General features: G+C 47.0%; 1 protein-coding gene across 4 annotated transcripts in view; it reads right to left on the bottom strand.

Moving 5' to 3' along the window:
* Positions 1-2,151: 2,151 nt before the first annotated feature.
* The window catches only part of chd2 (chromodomain helicase DNA binding protein 2), a 122,837-nt gene continuing 111,183 nt past the window's right edge, over positions 2,152-13,805 (bottom strand). For 3 of the 4 annotated variants that reach the window (XM_073032568.1, XM_073032567.1, XM_073032570.1), the window contains 7 exons: positions 12,951-13,088; positions 10,081-10,212; positions 9,621-9,799; positions 8,094-8,196; positions 7,439-7,652; positions 4,902-5,142; positions 2,152-2,675 (listed from right to left, as the gene is read on the bottom strand). In XM_073032568.1, the coding sequence (XP_072888669.1) occupies positions 2,351-2,675; positions 4,902-5,142; positions 7,439-7,652; positions 8,094-8,196; positions 9,621-9,799; positions 10,081-10,212; positions 12,951-13,088 (1,332 nt within the window). In that variant the 3' untranslated portion in view covers positions 2,152-2,350. The remainder of the gene's footprint in view (positions 2,676-4,901; positions 5,143-7,438; positions 7,653-8,093; positions 8,197-9,620; positions 9,800-10,080; positions 10,213-12,950; positions 13,089-13,805) is intronic. The other variant, XM_073032569.1, reaches the window with a different exon arrangement.

A 13,805-nucleotide genomic window follows, 5' to 3' on the forward strand; every position in this document is an offset into this window, starting at 1 on the left:
CCTAGGGCGGAAGTGGCTGTGACGAGGGGGCATAATTTTAAGGTGTTTGAGGGGATATGTCAGAGTTAAGTTTTTTTACAGAGAGTGGTGGGTATGCGGAACTCCCTGCCAGGGCTAGCAGTAGAGGCAGATACATTAGAGGCATTAGGCAATAGGTACAGGACTAGGCCATTCAGCCCTTCGAGCCAGCAACACCATTCAATTTGATCATGGCTGATCATCCACAATCAGCAGCCCGTTCCTGCCTTCTCCCCATATCCCTTCACTCCGCATTAGATAAGCACTTGGATGATAGACAAAATAGAGGGCTACGTAGGAGGAAAGGGTTAGATAGATCTTACAGAGTGGGTTAAAAGGTAGGCACAACATAATGGGCCGAAGGGCCTGTACTGTGTTCTATATTCATCCTATCCTTGTCCCCATTCCTTTTGGCTAGTCTTGTTCATAAAGTAACCATTACCATGACCACCTTACCCTGTCACAGACGTCCACTTTGTTCTCCCCATCATTTAAAGCCTGCTTCTTTTATGTTCCCCAATGCTGGAGCCCCTGACCAGAAATGTTCCTCTCCCCACTGAAGGGCAAAGTGTTTCCAGGAGTTCACTTCTTCAAAAAAAAAAGAAATTAAACATGACGACGTTCAGAAACCCCCTCAAATTGCTCCGTCACACTCCCCACCCCAGCCCAAAAAGTTAAATTGGATTGGTCTGTTATGCAGAAGGTTCTCTCAGCCGTAACCGTTGACAGGCATGTGCAGTTGTGTTGTTGGCTGTGAGTGAACTTGTAACCGGTGTGAAAAAGCAGCCACGTTGGTGGGGAAGAGTGAAGGTGGATTGCAGGGCACAAAAGGAGACAAAGCTTCATTTTCCCCTTGACTGGAAACAACTTTTTAAAAAAAGAACAACGTTCAGGAGAGTCCTGGGTCCAGAAATGCAGAGACACACTGGAGCTTCAACACTGACAACCTTGACACTGTATGGCACAGTCAGTCGCTTTGAGAATATTTCTCACAGCCACCTACCATTCTGCTCTGGCAAATCAATCTTTTCTCACCTGCTCTGTCTTTTAACAAAAAAAAGTACGTTATTTCTTTAAACCCCTCCTATCAAACACAGGTCAGAACGAAGTAGTAAAAAAATAAGTTATTTTACAGTGAGGATTAAAATGATCCACACAAACCGAGGCGCCTCGGAACAGGCAGCATGAAGAGAAAAGCGAATTGAACAAAGTGCTTACGTTGTGAGAGACCGCGGCCCAAGACTTCAATATTGTGGGCATTGAAGACTGTTAGAATCAAGGTACTAATCTTTTGATTCTTGAGTAGGCAATATCCTAATACTTCTTTGTTGCAAATAAAGACACTACATTCTAAAGACAGGTTGAAGCGTCAGAAAAAGGTACATTCCAACCGAATACAAAGTGCTGATAGTCCTGACCACACTGCTTTCTGTTCTAAAGAGGCGCAAAAGCCTCGTCTACGGAAGAATAAGAACTTGCTGCTCACCCCCCCCCATCCCGTTTTCTTTTTGGTATTCCTTCAGCAAGTTACAGGAGTGTCAGACAGATGGAGTAGTGGACACCACACCACTCCCTCTACCTTGACACTAGTACTGCTGCCGACATTTAGCAGAGACCTGCCCCCTCCCCAAACCCCCCACCTCCATGATTTTTGGAAATCTACTTAGGAGAAGGACGGACCTGCCCAACACCACTGAGCACAGAGAGCATTTGTCACGTACGTTTAAAGTAAAACAGAGAAGTTGTTTAAGCAGACAAAGTTGACAGGAGATAGGACAGTTTCCTTACGAAATACACTCTCTGCTGATAGCCTGCTCGAGGGTTCTTTTTAGTTTAAAAAACAGAACAATAGAATCATTGCCTGTAACGCAAGAGTTGCCATCTCCCAAAGGTCGATTTTTCCTTTCCTCCCAGGCTGGTTAAGATTCCAGAGTGAGCCAGGGCAAATTCTGCACCGATGCTGACCCGAGTCTTTGTCCAAATTGCAAACATCCCTCTGTTCAAGCAGCAGAAACCTCTCCCATTGTACCCGGATTTTTCACATTCGCTCTGCCATTGGTATCACAGTAGTCTCTCCTTGGTGTGTGTGTGTGTGTGTGTGTGTGTGTGTGTGTGTGTGTGTGTGTGTGTGTGTGTGTGTGTGTGTGTGTGTGTGTGTGTGTGTGTGTGTGTGTGTGTGTGTGTGTGTGTGTGTGTGTGTGTGTGTGTGTGAGTGAGTGTGTGCATGTGCGTGTGTGTGTGCGTGTGTGTGTGCGTGAGTGAGGAAAACGATGTGAGGGTTCTATTCAAACAAGACACAGAGAACTTGCAGCAGTTTCCCTCAGAACCGACTCTACGTTTTCCTCACATTCCAGTTGTAGTCGGGAGTGTTCTTGTGCTCCAGCGAGCGGTCCAGAGGGGACCGGTGCTCATGGGGGGACCTCGAATCATGGGGTGATTTCTGGGAGAGAGGTGAGCGATGGTCTGGCGCAGGCACCTTGTGCTCCATTGGCTTTTCAATGTGAAATGGTCTATAGTGTTCGGAAGGTCCTTGGCTGTGGTAGGGCCCGGCTCCCCTGTGATCAGGCAGTCGGCGGAAGTCTGGTTGGTGCCCTAGATTGTGGTGGTCCTGAGGTCTGAACTCGTCTGACCTGCGGCGCTTCATGTCCTGATGACGCCTGCAACGACAAACAGAGGCTCAGCTGAGTTCAAGCAAATTGTACCGAGTTTCACGTTACAGTCTTAACATGGTAGCAGTCATTTTGGGCTCCAGTCCAGGAAAGGATGTCCTAGCATTGGAGAGGATCCAGAGGGGGTCCACCAGAATCATTCTGGGAATGAAAGGGTTAACGTACGAGGAGTGTTTGATGGCTCTGGGCCTGTGTTCAAGAGTTCAACGTAAATTTCTTTGCAATTACATTTATATCAGGTCCTCTGAGATAGTAACACCCAGAAAATTACTGACCCTCTTCCACCTCTGATGATCCGTGGCTCAGGGACCTCTGGTTTCCCTCTCCTGGAAGTCCACAATCGGTTCCCTGGTCCTGCTGACACTGAGTGAGGGATTGTCGCAATGACACCACTCAGCCAAACCTTCAACCTCCCTCCTGCATGCTGGTTCATCACCACCTTTAATACGGCCCACAACAGTGGTGTCACCAGCAAACTGGAATTAGGTGTTGGAGCTGTACGTAGCCACACAGCTAAGCTCGCTGGAGTTTAAAAGAATGTGTGTGTGGGGGGGGGGGGGGAATATCATTGAAACCTATCAAATATTGACAAGCCTAGATAAAGTGGACATGGAGAGGATGATTTCTATAGTGGGTGAGTCTAGGACCAGAGGGCACAGCCTCAGAATAAAGGGACGTCCCTTTAGAACAGATGAGGGTGGATTTCTATATAGAGAGTGGTGAGTCTGTAGGGACCAGGTCATCGGGTATATATAAAGTGGAGGTTGATAGTCTCACCATACGTGCACATGCGATAATAAAACTCGACTTGACTTGCAGTAAAAGTTTACAAACATCTCCACACGTCGTACTCGTTGCAAGTTTACCACCGGAAAAGTAATCTTAACAATGAAAGGTTAAGGAGAAGGCAGGAGAATGGAGTGGAGAGAGACAATAAATCAGCCACAATGCAACGGCGGAGCAGACTCGATGGATCGAATAGAAACAAAAGAATAGAGTGAATTGTTCATACAGATCAGATCACTGCAACAGTGCACTGAGGTAAAACCATGCAGAATAAGGTGCAACAGGCACACAGAAAGTGCAGTGCAGGTAAACGGTATGGTGCAGGAATTATGCACTCAAAGGAGCAACAGTCTTTATCCATCTACAGCAAGGGATTCCCAACTTTATTTTAAGCCAAGACCTGGGTGGGGGTGGGGGGGGGGGGGGGTGTTGACCCCTGGTTGGGAACCACTGATCTATAGGGATAATTGTCAGTACAGGACCATCCATCCACAGCTGAGACGAACACAACCCATGAGTACTTGGTGTGATATCTTCTGTGAACATCGGTCCAGCTTCACCAAACATCTGCCTCTTGTGAAACCTCCCGCCACCACCACAGATACCACATCAGAAACAAACGTTGAAATGTCACCATCCCCACATCAATGCCTGGCTAAATCTCTCCCCTACAGAAGTTGACTCGATATAATCCACCTCTCTGCACCAGCCTGGTACCAGCATCTGCCTATGAGCTGCTGGCCAAGTCCAGCCCAGTGTTCCACGTGGCCATACGGTCATCAGCATCATCGTTCCTTTTACCTATTCATTCGAGGGAGCTGAGCTTTACAGAGGCTGTGCCAGTAACTAATTGTTTATCACTAACTCCCTCTGAGAAAGTGGGGGGTGAGCTGCCCTCTTAAAACGCTATTCAACCCATTGACACTACTGCCATTCAATCACGCATGGGTCTCCCTAAAACGTTCCAAGGGACAGAGGATTCTGACCCACTGATGGTGAAAGATTGGCGACTTATTTCAAAGTCAGGCTTGTAAGTGACTTTGAGGGCAGTTTCCAGTTGGGGTATCCCCATGTTTGTCCAGTACTGCCCCTCTAGTTGGTAATCACCTGACCAGAAGCTCCCCTGAACTCCCTGATGTGTAACCTGCATCAACATCTGTCCGAAGTGATATCCCCCCCCCCCGCTAAGCCACAGAGAGCTAAGTGTGCTTGACCAGTCCCAACAGATCCTAAATTCTCATCAGAACCCTGGTGGTCTTTCAATGAAGGGAGGCATTAAAGGTTAGGAAATGGACGCCAAGGGAATTCCATCAAATAAGCCATGATTGAATAGCAATACAGTCGATGGGCTGAATGGACTAATTCTGCTCCTATACTTTATATCCTTGTGTTTGTACCCATCAGCACCAAGTGAGCAAGGAGATTCACCTGTCATAATAATCTCGATGACCTCGGTGGTCACGCTCGCTGCCGTACTGGTTGTACGGTCTCTTGCGGTGAATGTTGTTCGGCCGGTAGTTGCCAGAATTCCTGTGGGGGTCTCCGCGAGGCCTCCGGTCGCCAAAGTGATGGTCCTTGTACCTGTGCTGGTCGTAGGGGTGGTGCCGGTCTGCTGCCCAGTGCTGGTTGCTGTAGTTGTACATCCGATCCCTCTGCCGGTCTCCCCGATCTACAGGAAGCAAAGGAGAGCCAGAACTTCAGCGGGTCACGCTTTGGCAGAAAAGCAAGGGCTCAGGACAAACCGCCTACAGTCTACAAGATCCTCCCGCAGACTTACACGTACACAGCAATAAATCATTAATCTACAAGGAGCTTTCAATAACTCTGAGCCTGTACTCTAAATAGAGCTGAAAAGGATGAGACGATCGCATTGAAACTGAAAAGCCTGGATAAAATGTCTCCGATAGTGGGAGAACCTCAGACCAGAAGGCACAGCCTCAGAATGGAAGGATGTCTCCTTTAAACTGAGATGAGCAGGTTAATTCTTCAGCCTGCGGGTGGTGAACCAGTGGAATTTGATGCCACAGAGTCCAGTGGAGGCCAAGTCACTGGGTAAATTTAAAGCAGACACTGACAGGTTCTCGATTGTTAAGCCACTTAAGGGGTTGAGACTGGCTTGAGAAAAACAAAATCAGCTGGGATTGAATGGTGGAGCAAACTCAATGGTGTGAACGGCCTTATTGTGCTCATCTTACGGTCCATATTCATAGCTGCATGATCTATTTACATGAAACGTCAAAAACTGCAGGCACTGGAAATCAGTAACAAAATCGCTGGAAACACCCCACGGGTCAGGCAGTACCTGTGGGAAGGGGAAGAGAAATGGCTTCAGGTCTGGGACCATGGGACCTTTCATCAGAACAGGGAAAGAGAGAAAAGGTTAGTTTTCAGTGGGAGAGGAGGTGAGGTTGGGATGGGGAAACAGAGGGAATATCTGCGATAGAATGAGACCCAGTGAGAAAACGTAGCTGCAGTTAAGGTCAGATTGTACTTGCTTCTGTACTGCATTGTTAGTAGCCATGTTAACATTGCCAGTAGTACGTGCCAGGTAGGCCAGAGTCTACAGACAGTAAAAGAATCAAGATGAGAGCCAGAAATGGTCAGAGGTGATACATACAGAAAGAAAGAACACTTTACCTGACAGTGAAGAGTTTGAGATTGAGTCCTACAACTTGCATGTACTTGAACATAAGGTGAGCTGCAGCTCCCTAAACTTGCCTTGAGCTTCATGGCAACAATGCAGGTGGTCAGAATGGGAGTGGGACACAAAATCAAACGGACAGGGATCTGGGACTCGGGGTTAATCCTGTGCACTGAACTGAAGCGTTTCTCTTGTGCAGAGATCACACCACAAGCACTGAATGTGGGATAGCGCAAGAGAACCGTTGCTTCACCTGCACAGAGTGTTTAGGTGCTGGGATGGTGCGATGGATAGAAGCAACTACAGCGGTACTTGCTCTGAGGAAGGGATCAAAATGTTGGTGGAGGTGGGACAGAAAAGGCAGGGAATGGTTTCTTTGGAATGCCAGAAAGAATGGGGCTGATGTGTCACATGATGGCATTACACTGAAGATGCAAGAAGTAGTGACAATGATCTATTGAATCTGGAGGCACCTAGAGTAAAAACTAGGTTGAAAGTTGAGTGAACTACGGAGAAGGGAAAACCACAGCCCAGGTAGTCAGAAGGGGGACTGAGTCCTTACCTTGTGTCTTCATTCACTAGCTACAAAGCCCACATCATTGGGGCCAACTGGTCAACGGTGTCCTTTACGGACCCTTGAGATTCACAAACCCATCTCCGTGCTTTTGGGAACATTGGCATTGTGGACCAATGTCAGAAGAGATGGACCATTGTCCTTTCAGATATGTATGTCTCCTGCAGTGTGGGGCAATCCTACAGGTCAGGCTGAGCAAGGACCGGTAACATATGAGTTAGTAATATGCTATTACAGTGCCCAGGACTTGGGTTCAATTCACGCCGCTGTCTGTGTACGTTCTCACTCTAACCGAGTTTCCTCCGGGTGCTCTGGTTTCCAAAGTCGTGGAGTACAGTTAATTGGTCATACAGGTGTAGTTGGGGGCGCGCCGGCTTGTTGCGTCAGAAGACCCCGTTACTGTGCCGTATCTCTAAATAAATTGAAGGTACTTTAACCTGGCAATCTCACCTTTACCAACATGAGCTCTTTATCCCAGAAGTACTTGAATCCAAATTCTTCAGCTGTCGTGAGATTTTAAATCTCATCTCCAGGCCTTTATGATAGACCAGTAATATATGGTACTCAACCCTCTGCACTGGCCCGCAGGTATCATGATTGCAGGCCTTAAGGTGACACTTAAGCTGAGCGTTAGCCGGTAACCTGAGCCCAATGTATCCAATCGCACTAGGCGAGCTGCAGGGACAGCGGGTGTTCGGTGGGTAGCTCAGATTGTGCTTATCCTCGTGGTGAATCTCACTGGGATCTTACCTGAGTTGTTGAAAGGCCTCTTGTTGAGCTGGGTGTAGAGGTCTCGGTGGTGGGGGTGCAGCTGCTGTTGGTGGTGCGGGGGGAGCAGCTGGGGACCATGAGGCCCGTGCTGCATGTGTGGCTGCGAGCTCATGGAGTCCCGGCTCGATCCCGACAGCTCTGGCTTGAACTGCCGCTTGTTCTCGGAATTATTCTCTTTCTTCTTCTGTTCCTCCTGAAGGGAAGCAGAACATCCAGGGATGTTAGATCGGAGTCAGAGAGCCCGAGTCAGGAGCTAAACACCAGAGGGGCTCCGTCGTTCTGGAACTTCCCAGACATCCGTAGCAATTCCAGGGATAAAAAACCAAAAGAAAAACATGAATCCTGCAGATGCTGGAAATCCAGAGAAACACACACAAAATGCTGGTAGAACTCAGTAAGTCCAGTAACTCATCCCCCATTCTGGCTCCCCTTACCCCTTCTCCTCATCTGCACATCACCCCCCTCTGGTGCTCCTCGCCCTTCCCCTTCTCCCATGGTCCAACCTCCTCTCCCATCAGATTCCATCTTCTTCAGCCCTTTAGCCAAACCATCTCCCCTAAACCCTCTCTGCTTCCAAGAGCAGCGCACACGACCAGTGCTGAGGAAGGAGTGAGTGAGTACGTATCTGGAATACCTTTACCTCTTCCTGGGACCGCCTTTTCTGTGCCAACTTGTACAGCTTATGCAACTTCCGGGCATCAAACTCGGTGAACTTGGAGACAAAAATCCAGAGATTTCTGCGGGAAGTACAAGGGAAAGGTTCACTGAACACCCATACCAGTTTTGGACTTGTGATATTTTTAAAATTAAGACGTGGCAACTGTAGCTGCCAGTGCAGCCAACCAGTAAGGCAGGGCGAAGAGAAGAGATTGGGTCCAAAGTCAGCACCTCTGACAATGCAGCACTTTTTCCAACAAAGACAAATTCAAGTTCCAGGAATCAGCTCAAATGTGTTTGTTCTAACATGATCAACTCATCCCAGCACACAGATTACCTACTGGATCAGCATTGGAGACGTATATTACACCCTCACAGGTTTACACAGAATTACTGTCAGCGCTGTGATTAACTAAGGGCATGAAAAGCCCATACCATGTTTTAATAGACAACTGTATATTATATAGATTTCTGATAAACAGCATTATAAATGAGACATTTCTTTAGCCAGAGGGTGATGAATTGCTGCAACAGGTAGCAGTTGAGTCCAAGTCTTTACATATACTTAAGGTAGAGGTTGACAGATTCTTGATTGATCAGGGCATGACGGGATATGGGGAGATTGGGTCTGAGAGTGAAAATCATCAGCCATGATGAAACAGCAATGCAGACTTGATGGGCCAAATGGCCTAATCCTGCTCCTATATCTTATGGTATTATAAATCATTGTAGACATTACCCACTTTGCAATCTGTTTTTTTTCCCAAAAACTCCTTTCTGGAAGGCGCAGAAGGGCTATTAAAACAATAATTTCAAACTATCTTAAAAGTTTCTTCTCCTAGGCAGTTTATCTGATCAACCGTTCTAGTTCACCTCCACCTGAATTGATTTGCCAGTCACTGCACTGTAAGCACTTGAAACCACTTCTCATAATCTATTTATTTATTGATACACAGCACAAAGTAGGCTCTTCCAGCCGTTTGAGCCTTGGTGCTCAGCAACCCTGATTTAACCCTAGCCAATCACGGGACATTTTACAATGATTAATTAACCTACCAACTAGTAGGTCTTTGGTACGTAGGAGGAAACCAAAGCTGGAGGAAAGCTACACGGTCACAGGGAAAATACGTAAACTCCTTATAGGCAGCGGTAGCAATTAAACCCGGGTTATTGCTACTTTAGTGTTGTGCTAACCACTACACCACTGCCCCACCCCTATAATGCTGTTTAATTGTACATACATGCTGGTATTTATATATTTATTCACATTTTATTCCACATCTGCACTTTGACCTGTAACTTTATTTTTAAATGATTCTTTATCATTGTTCAATGTTGTTGCATGATGTGCCCTGACCAACGCACCTCATCAGGTTTCTAAGACATGTAAACGCCTATGGCAAATGACACTGACCCCGAGAAAAAGTTGAATCTTACAAGCCCCAAGTTCAGCCAGTAGCACAGAGGAGTGGGTCTTAGGAGGTAGAAGGGTAGCTTAACGTACCTCCTCCAGATCTTCACGTGTTCAGAGTCGGTGTAGGTCTTCAGGCAGTCGGTGATCCGGTCTCCGATCTTCAACAGGCAGCTGCGAGTGTGCTGTAGCTGTTCCTTCTCTGAAAGCCCATCCTCCGGCTTGTCCAACTGCTTTAGGGCTTTCTTCACCGGCCTCATTCTCTCCTTGCACTAGGCAGGTTTGGGAGGTTGGGTGGGAGAAGAGCATTTTGTAATTAATTCATGGAAACAAAGGTATCGGCTGTCTCAGCCTCCTCAGGTGATCTTTGTTACCTAGCTTGCCCCGCTCTAAAATCATGCCACAGAAAGATGCCATTTTCCACCAACTAAATAGCACAAAACTCACAAAATTAAAGAGACAGAGATTAATCTGTGTAAGCTTCTTTTCCGTTTCCTTCAAAAGATTTGAAAAGCAGGAGAATGTAGATATTCATTCTGGTGCGGTCACTTACAATGCTAAACGTCTCCTGGTCCAATTCGTCCTCGCCCTCCTCTCCAATTGGCACTGGGTCATTACCTGCCGTAATGTGCACTGGACCCTTGGAAACAGACTTCCGAGCCTTGTCTTTAGCGTCCGATTTCATCTGGTGGGAAGAAAAGTGAAAAATTTATTTGATGTAGCGCGGAGCAGGGGCCTTCCAGCCGTGCCACCCCAGCAACCAACCAACAACTCCGATTTAACCCCAACCTAATCACGGGACAATCTACAATGACCGATTAACCTACCCGGTACGCCCTGGTACCATGGGAGGAAACCAGAGCACCAGGGGAAAACCAGTGCATTCCACAGGGAGGACGTACAGAGACTCCACACAGAGCACAGAGCCCCAGCTGTAACAGCGTTGCGCTACCACGGCGCCCAAGATCCACGACAAAGCTCACCGCTGGGGACGGTGCGGCGAAGTAGCAGAGACACACAGTAGACTTGAGACTGGAGGGGTAACACTTTCCTTCAGCGAGAAGTGATAGCTTGGCTTCTCTCATTGATACTCCCACCTGCTGACATGTAACATACAGTCGAACAGTACAGCACAGGAACAAGCCCTTCAGCCCACCGTGTTGAGACAAAATAATTATATCAAAGCGGAGAATGATAGCTTCTTGATTAGTAAGGGCATCAAAGGTTACTGGGAAAGGCAGGAGAATGGGGTTGAGAGGGAAAATAAATCAGTCATGATTGAATGGCGGATCAGTCTCCACAGGCTGTTCCTCTGTCTTATGGTCTCGTATTCCTTGAAAACCCTACCCACCCTAGACATTCCCTCTTCTTCAGCTCTCACGAGGCCGAAGACAAAAACAAATGCCTGCAACAGATACCACCAGGCTCAAGGAAAGCTTCTGATTACTGAATGACTCCCTAGAACGAGAAGGTACAGACTCCTGTCAATCTACGGCAGGAAAGCCTTCCACCCCACTGCCAGCCAGCAGAGCGCTTTCTCTGTAGCAGAAACACTTTATTCTGCATTCTGTTATTGTTTAGCCTTGTACTAACTCAATGCATGATTGTACCAAATTACTCTGTATGAATGGCATACAAAACAATGTCTCACTGTAACTCAGTTTATGTGACAATAATAAACCAATTTACCAATCTACCAATCTCTCTGCTTATTTAAGAGCCTCTTAAACACCACTATCTTATCCGCCTCCACTCCCATCCCTGGCACGCTGTTCTCTGAGTAAAAAAAATCTAGATAGATAGATAGATAGATACTTTATTCATCCCCATGGGGAAATTCAACTTTTTTTCCAATGTCCCATACACTTGTTGTAGCAAAACTAATTACATACAATACTTAACTCAGTAAAAAATATGATATGCATCTAAATCACTATCTCAAAAAGCATTAATAATAGCTTTTAAAAAGTTCTTTAAGTCCTGGCGGTTGAATTGTAAAGCCTAATGGCATTGGGGAGTATTGACCTCTTCATCCTGTCTGAGGAGCATTGCATCGATAGTAACCTGTCGCTGAAACTGCTTCTCTGTCTCTGGATGGTGCTATGTAGAGGATGTTCAGAGTTTTCCATAATTGACCGTAGCCTACTCAGCGCCCTTCGCTCAGCTACCGATGTTAAACTCTCCAGTACTTTGCCCACGACAGAGCCCGCCTTCCTTACCAGCTTATTAAGACGTGAGGCGTCCCTCTTCTTAATGCTTCCTCCCCAACACGCCACCACAAAGAAGAGGGCGCTCTCCACAACTGACCTATAGAACATCTTCAGCATCTCACTACCGACATTGAATGACGCCAACCTTCTAAGGAAGTACAGTCGACTCTGTGCCTTCCTGCACAAGGCATCTGTGCCTTGTTACCCCATACCCCATACACTCCTTTTCAACTTATCTCCTGTACATGCCCTCTGGTATCAAACATTTGACCTTGCTTCCATGAGCAAAACCACCAAGTAAAACTGGCCAGCTACCCGACAAAGCTAGTTGGAAGCTTTATCACTTCAGAGTTTAGTTCTTCGCCAAACAAGTAAAACTGCCCCAAAGCATATGGTGCCGCGAGTTCACCCTCCGCACAGAATCACCCTGAAATTCTCCTGAACTTGCATCTCTGGCAAAGGACATCAAATGAGCAGGTGCCCTGCAAAATGGGTGAGAGTTACTGCGAACATAATCCAGAACAACAAACAATCTGTTGGTGTAACTCAGTGGATCCAAGCAGTATCTGAAAGGTGGGGCGAGGGCGGGGGTAAATTATTGATTTTTCAGGTCAGCGCCCCATGTCAGGACTTAATCCTTCCCCCACAGATGTTGCTCGACACATCGAGTTTTCCGGCAGATTGGCTTTGAACTATGCTTTGGCAGGGTAATCAGCTTGGCGGTTGGGGTTTCGCCCTCATTGTCCACCCTGCTTTCCCAGCACTCACGGAGCAAGCTGGCAGTAGGACGATCAAAGCATAGACACAAGAGGTTCTGTAGATGCTGGAAATCCACAGCAACAACACAAAGTGCTGGAGGAACTGAGCAGGTTCGGCAGCATCGATGGAGTGGAATAGACCATCCATGTTTCGGGCTGAGACCATTCATCCGAAGTGGAATGGAAGAGGGAAGGACGTTGGGATGGTCATTCTTTCCTGGTTATAAGTTTGATCCAACAGACCACAATAATGTCTGTAATTCGCATGCACAAGTCACCATGGACTCAACACTTGGAATTGAGTTCCACAGAACCAATATCAGACTCTCTTCACAGATCTCCAACATGGAAAAGTACGTCCCCAAACGTAGAGCAGACAGGAACGTTGGAAAGGAACCTGACAAACAGATGCCCCTCATTTACTCTAATCTATCACAGGTCAGCATTTCCAATACCTTCTCCTTCTTGGTCTTGGTCTTCTTTTTCCCTTTCTGACCATCCTTTTCCTTCTTCACATCACCCTTTTCCTTGTTCTCTTTGTTGTCCTTCTTCTTCAGTTTTTTCTTCATTGGAGTTTGGTCCAAACCGCCATCCTGAGGGGAGAGCAACCAGCACCAAAAATTAAAGCCAGACCTGGTTAAGAAACCGACACCGGTCCACCTCAGCACAGTTTCACCTCCATCAGAAGAGCTTTAATGCAATGACTGAGTGTAAATCTTAAAATCGCTGGCTGGAAGGGTACAGGAAGCAGTCGAATTGAAACTGGATTAAAAAAAAGGACAAACCCTTAAGAGAACAACAGGAAAGTAATAGTAGCGTGGCTAATTAGACAGCTCTGTCCAAGAGATGATGCAACTGTAACGGGCAAATGGGGATCTGGGTACAATGGGGACACAGCTGTAATAGACAAAAGGGGAAGCGGGCCAATGGGGGCACGGGTACAACGGGCCAATGGGAACACAGCTGCAATGGGTGAATGATGGCACAGCTACAATGAGCCAATAACCACACAGTTAGAATGGAATAATGATGACACAGCTACAATAGGCCAGAGGTTCCCTTTGGAGCTGTGGGATTCAATGGCGTTGGACTACAGACATATTTCTGATTTCATATTTTGGGTAACATCACTATGGAAGCACAGTGGCTATATCAACAACCATCACCCAGCAGGGTGATCCACCACCTTTTGAAGTCAAGTGAGGATGTGCAATAATTGCTGGCCTTGTATGCGATGACCTCATCTTCGGGTTGGCTGCTTGTTTGTAGGGTTGTTCATCGAGCCTGGAGGTTAGGTTACAAACATTTTG

This window comes from Hemitrygon akajei, chromosome 30, assembly GCF_048418815.1.
Source record: "Hemitrygon akajei chromosome 30, sHemAka1.3, whole genome shotgun sequence".
NCBI lineage: Eukaryota > Metazoa > Chordata > Chondrichthyes > Myliobatiformes > Dasyatidae > Hemitrygon > Hemitrygon akajei.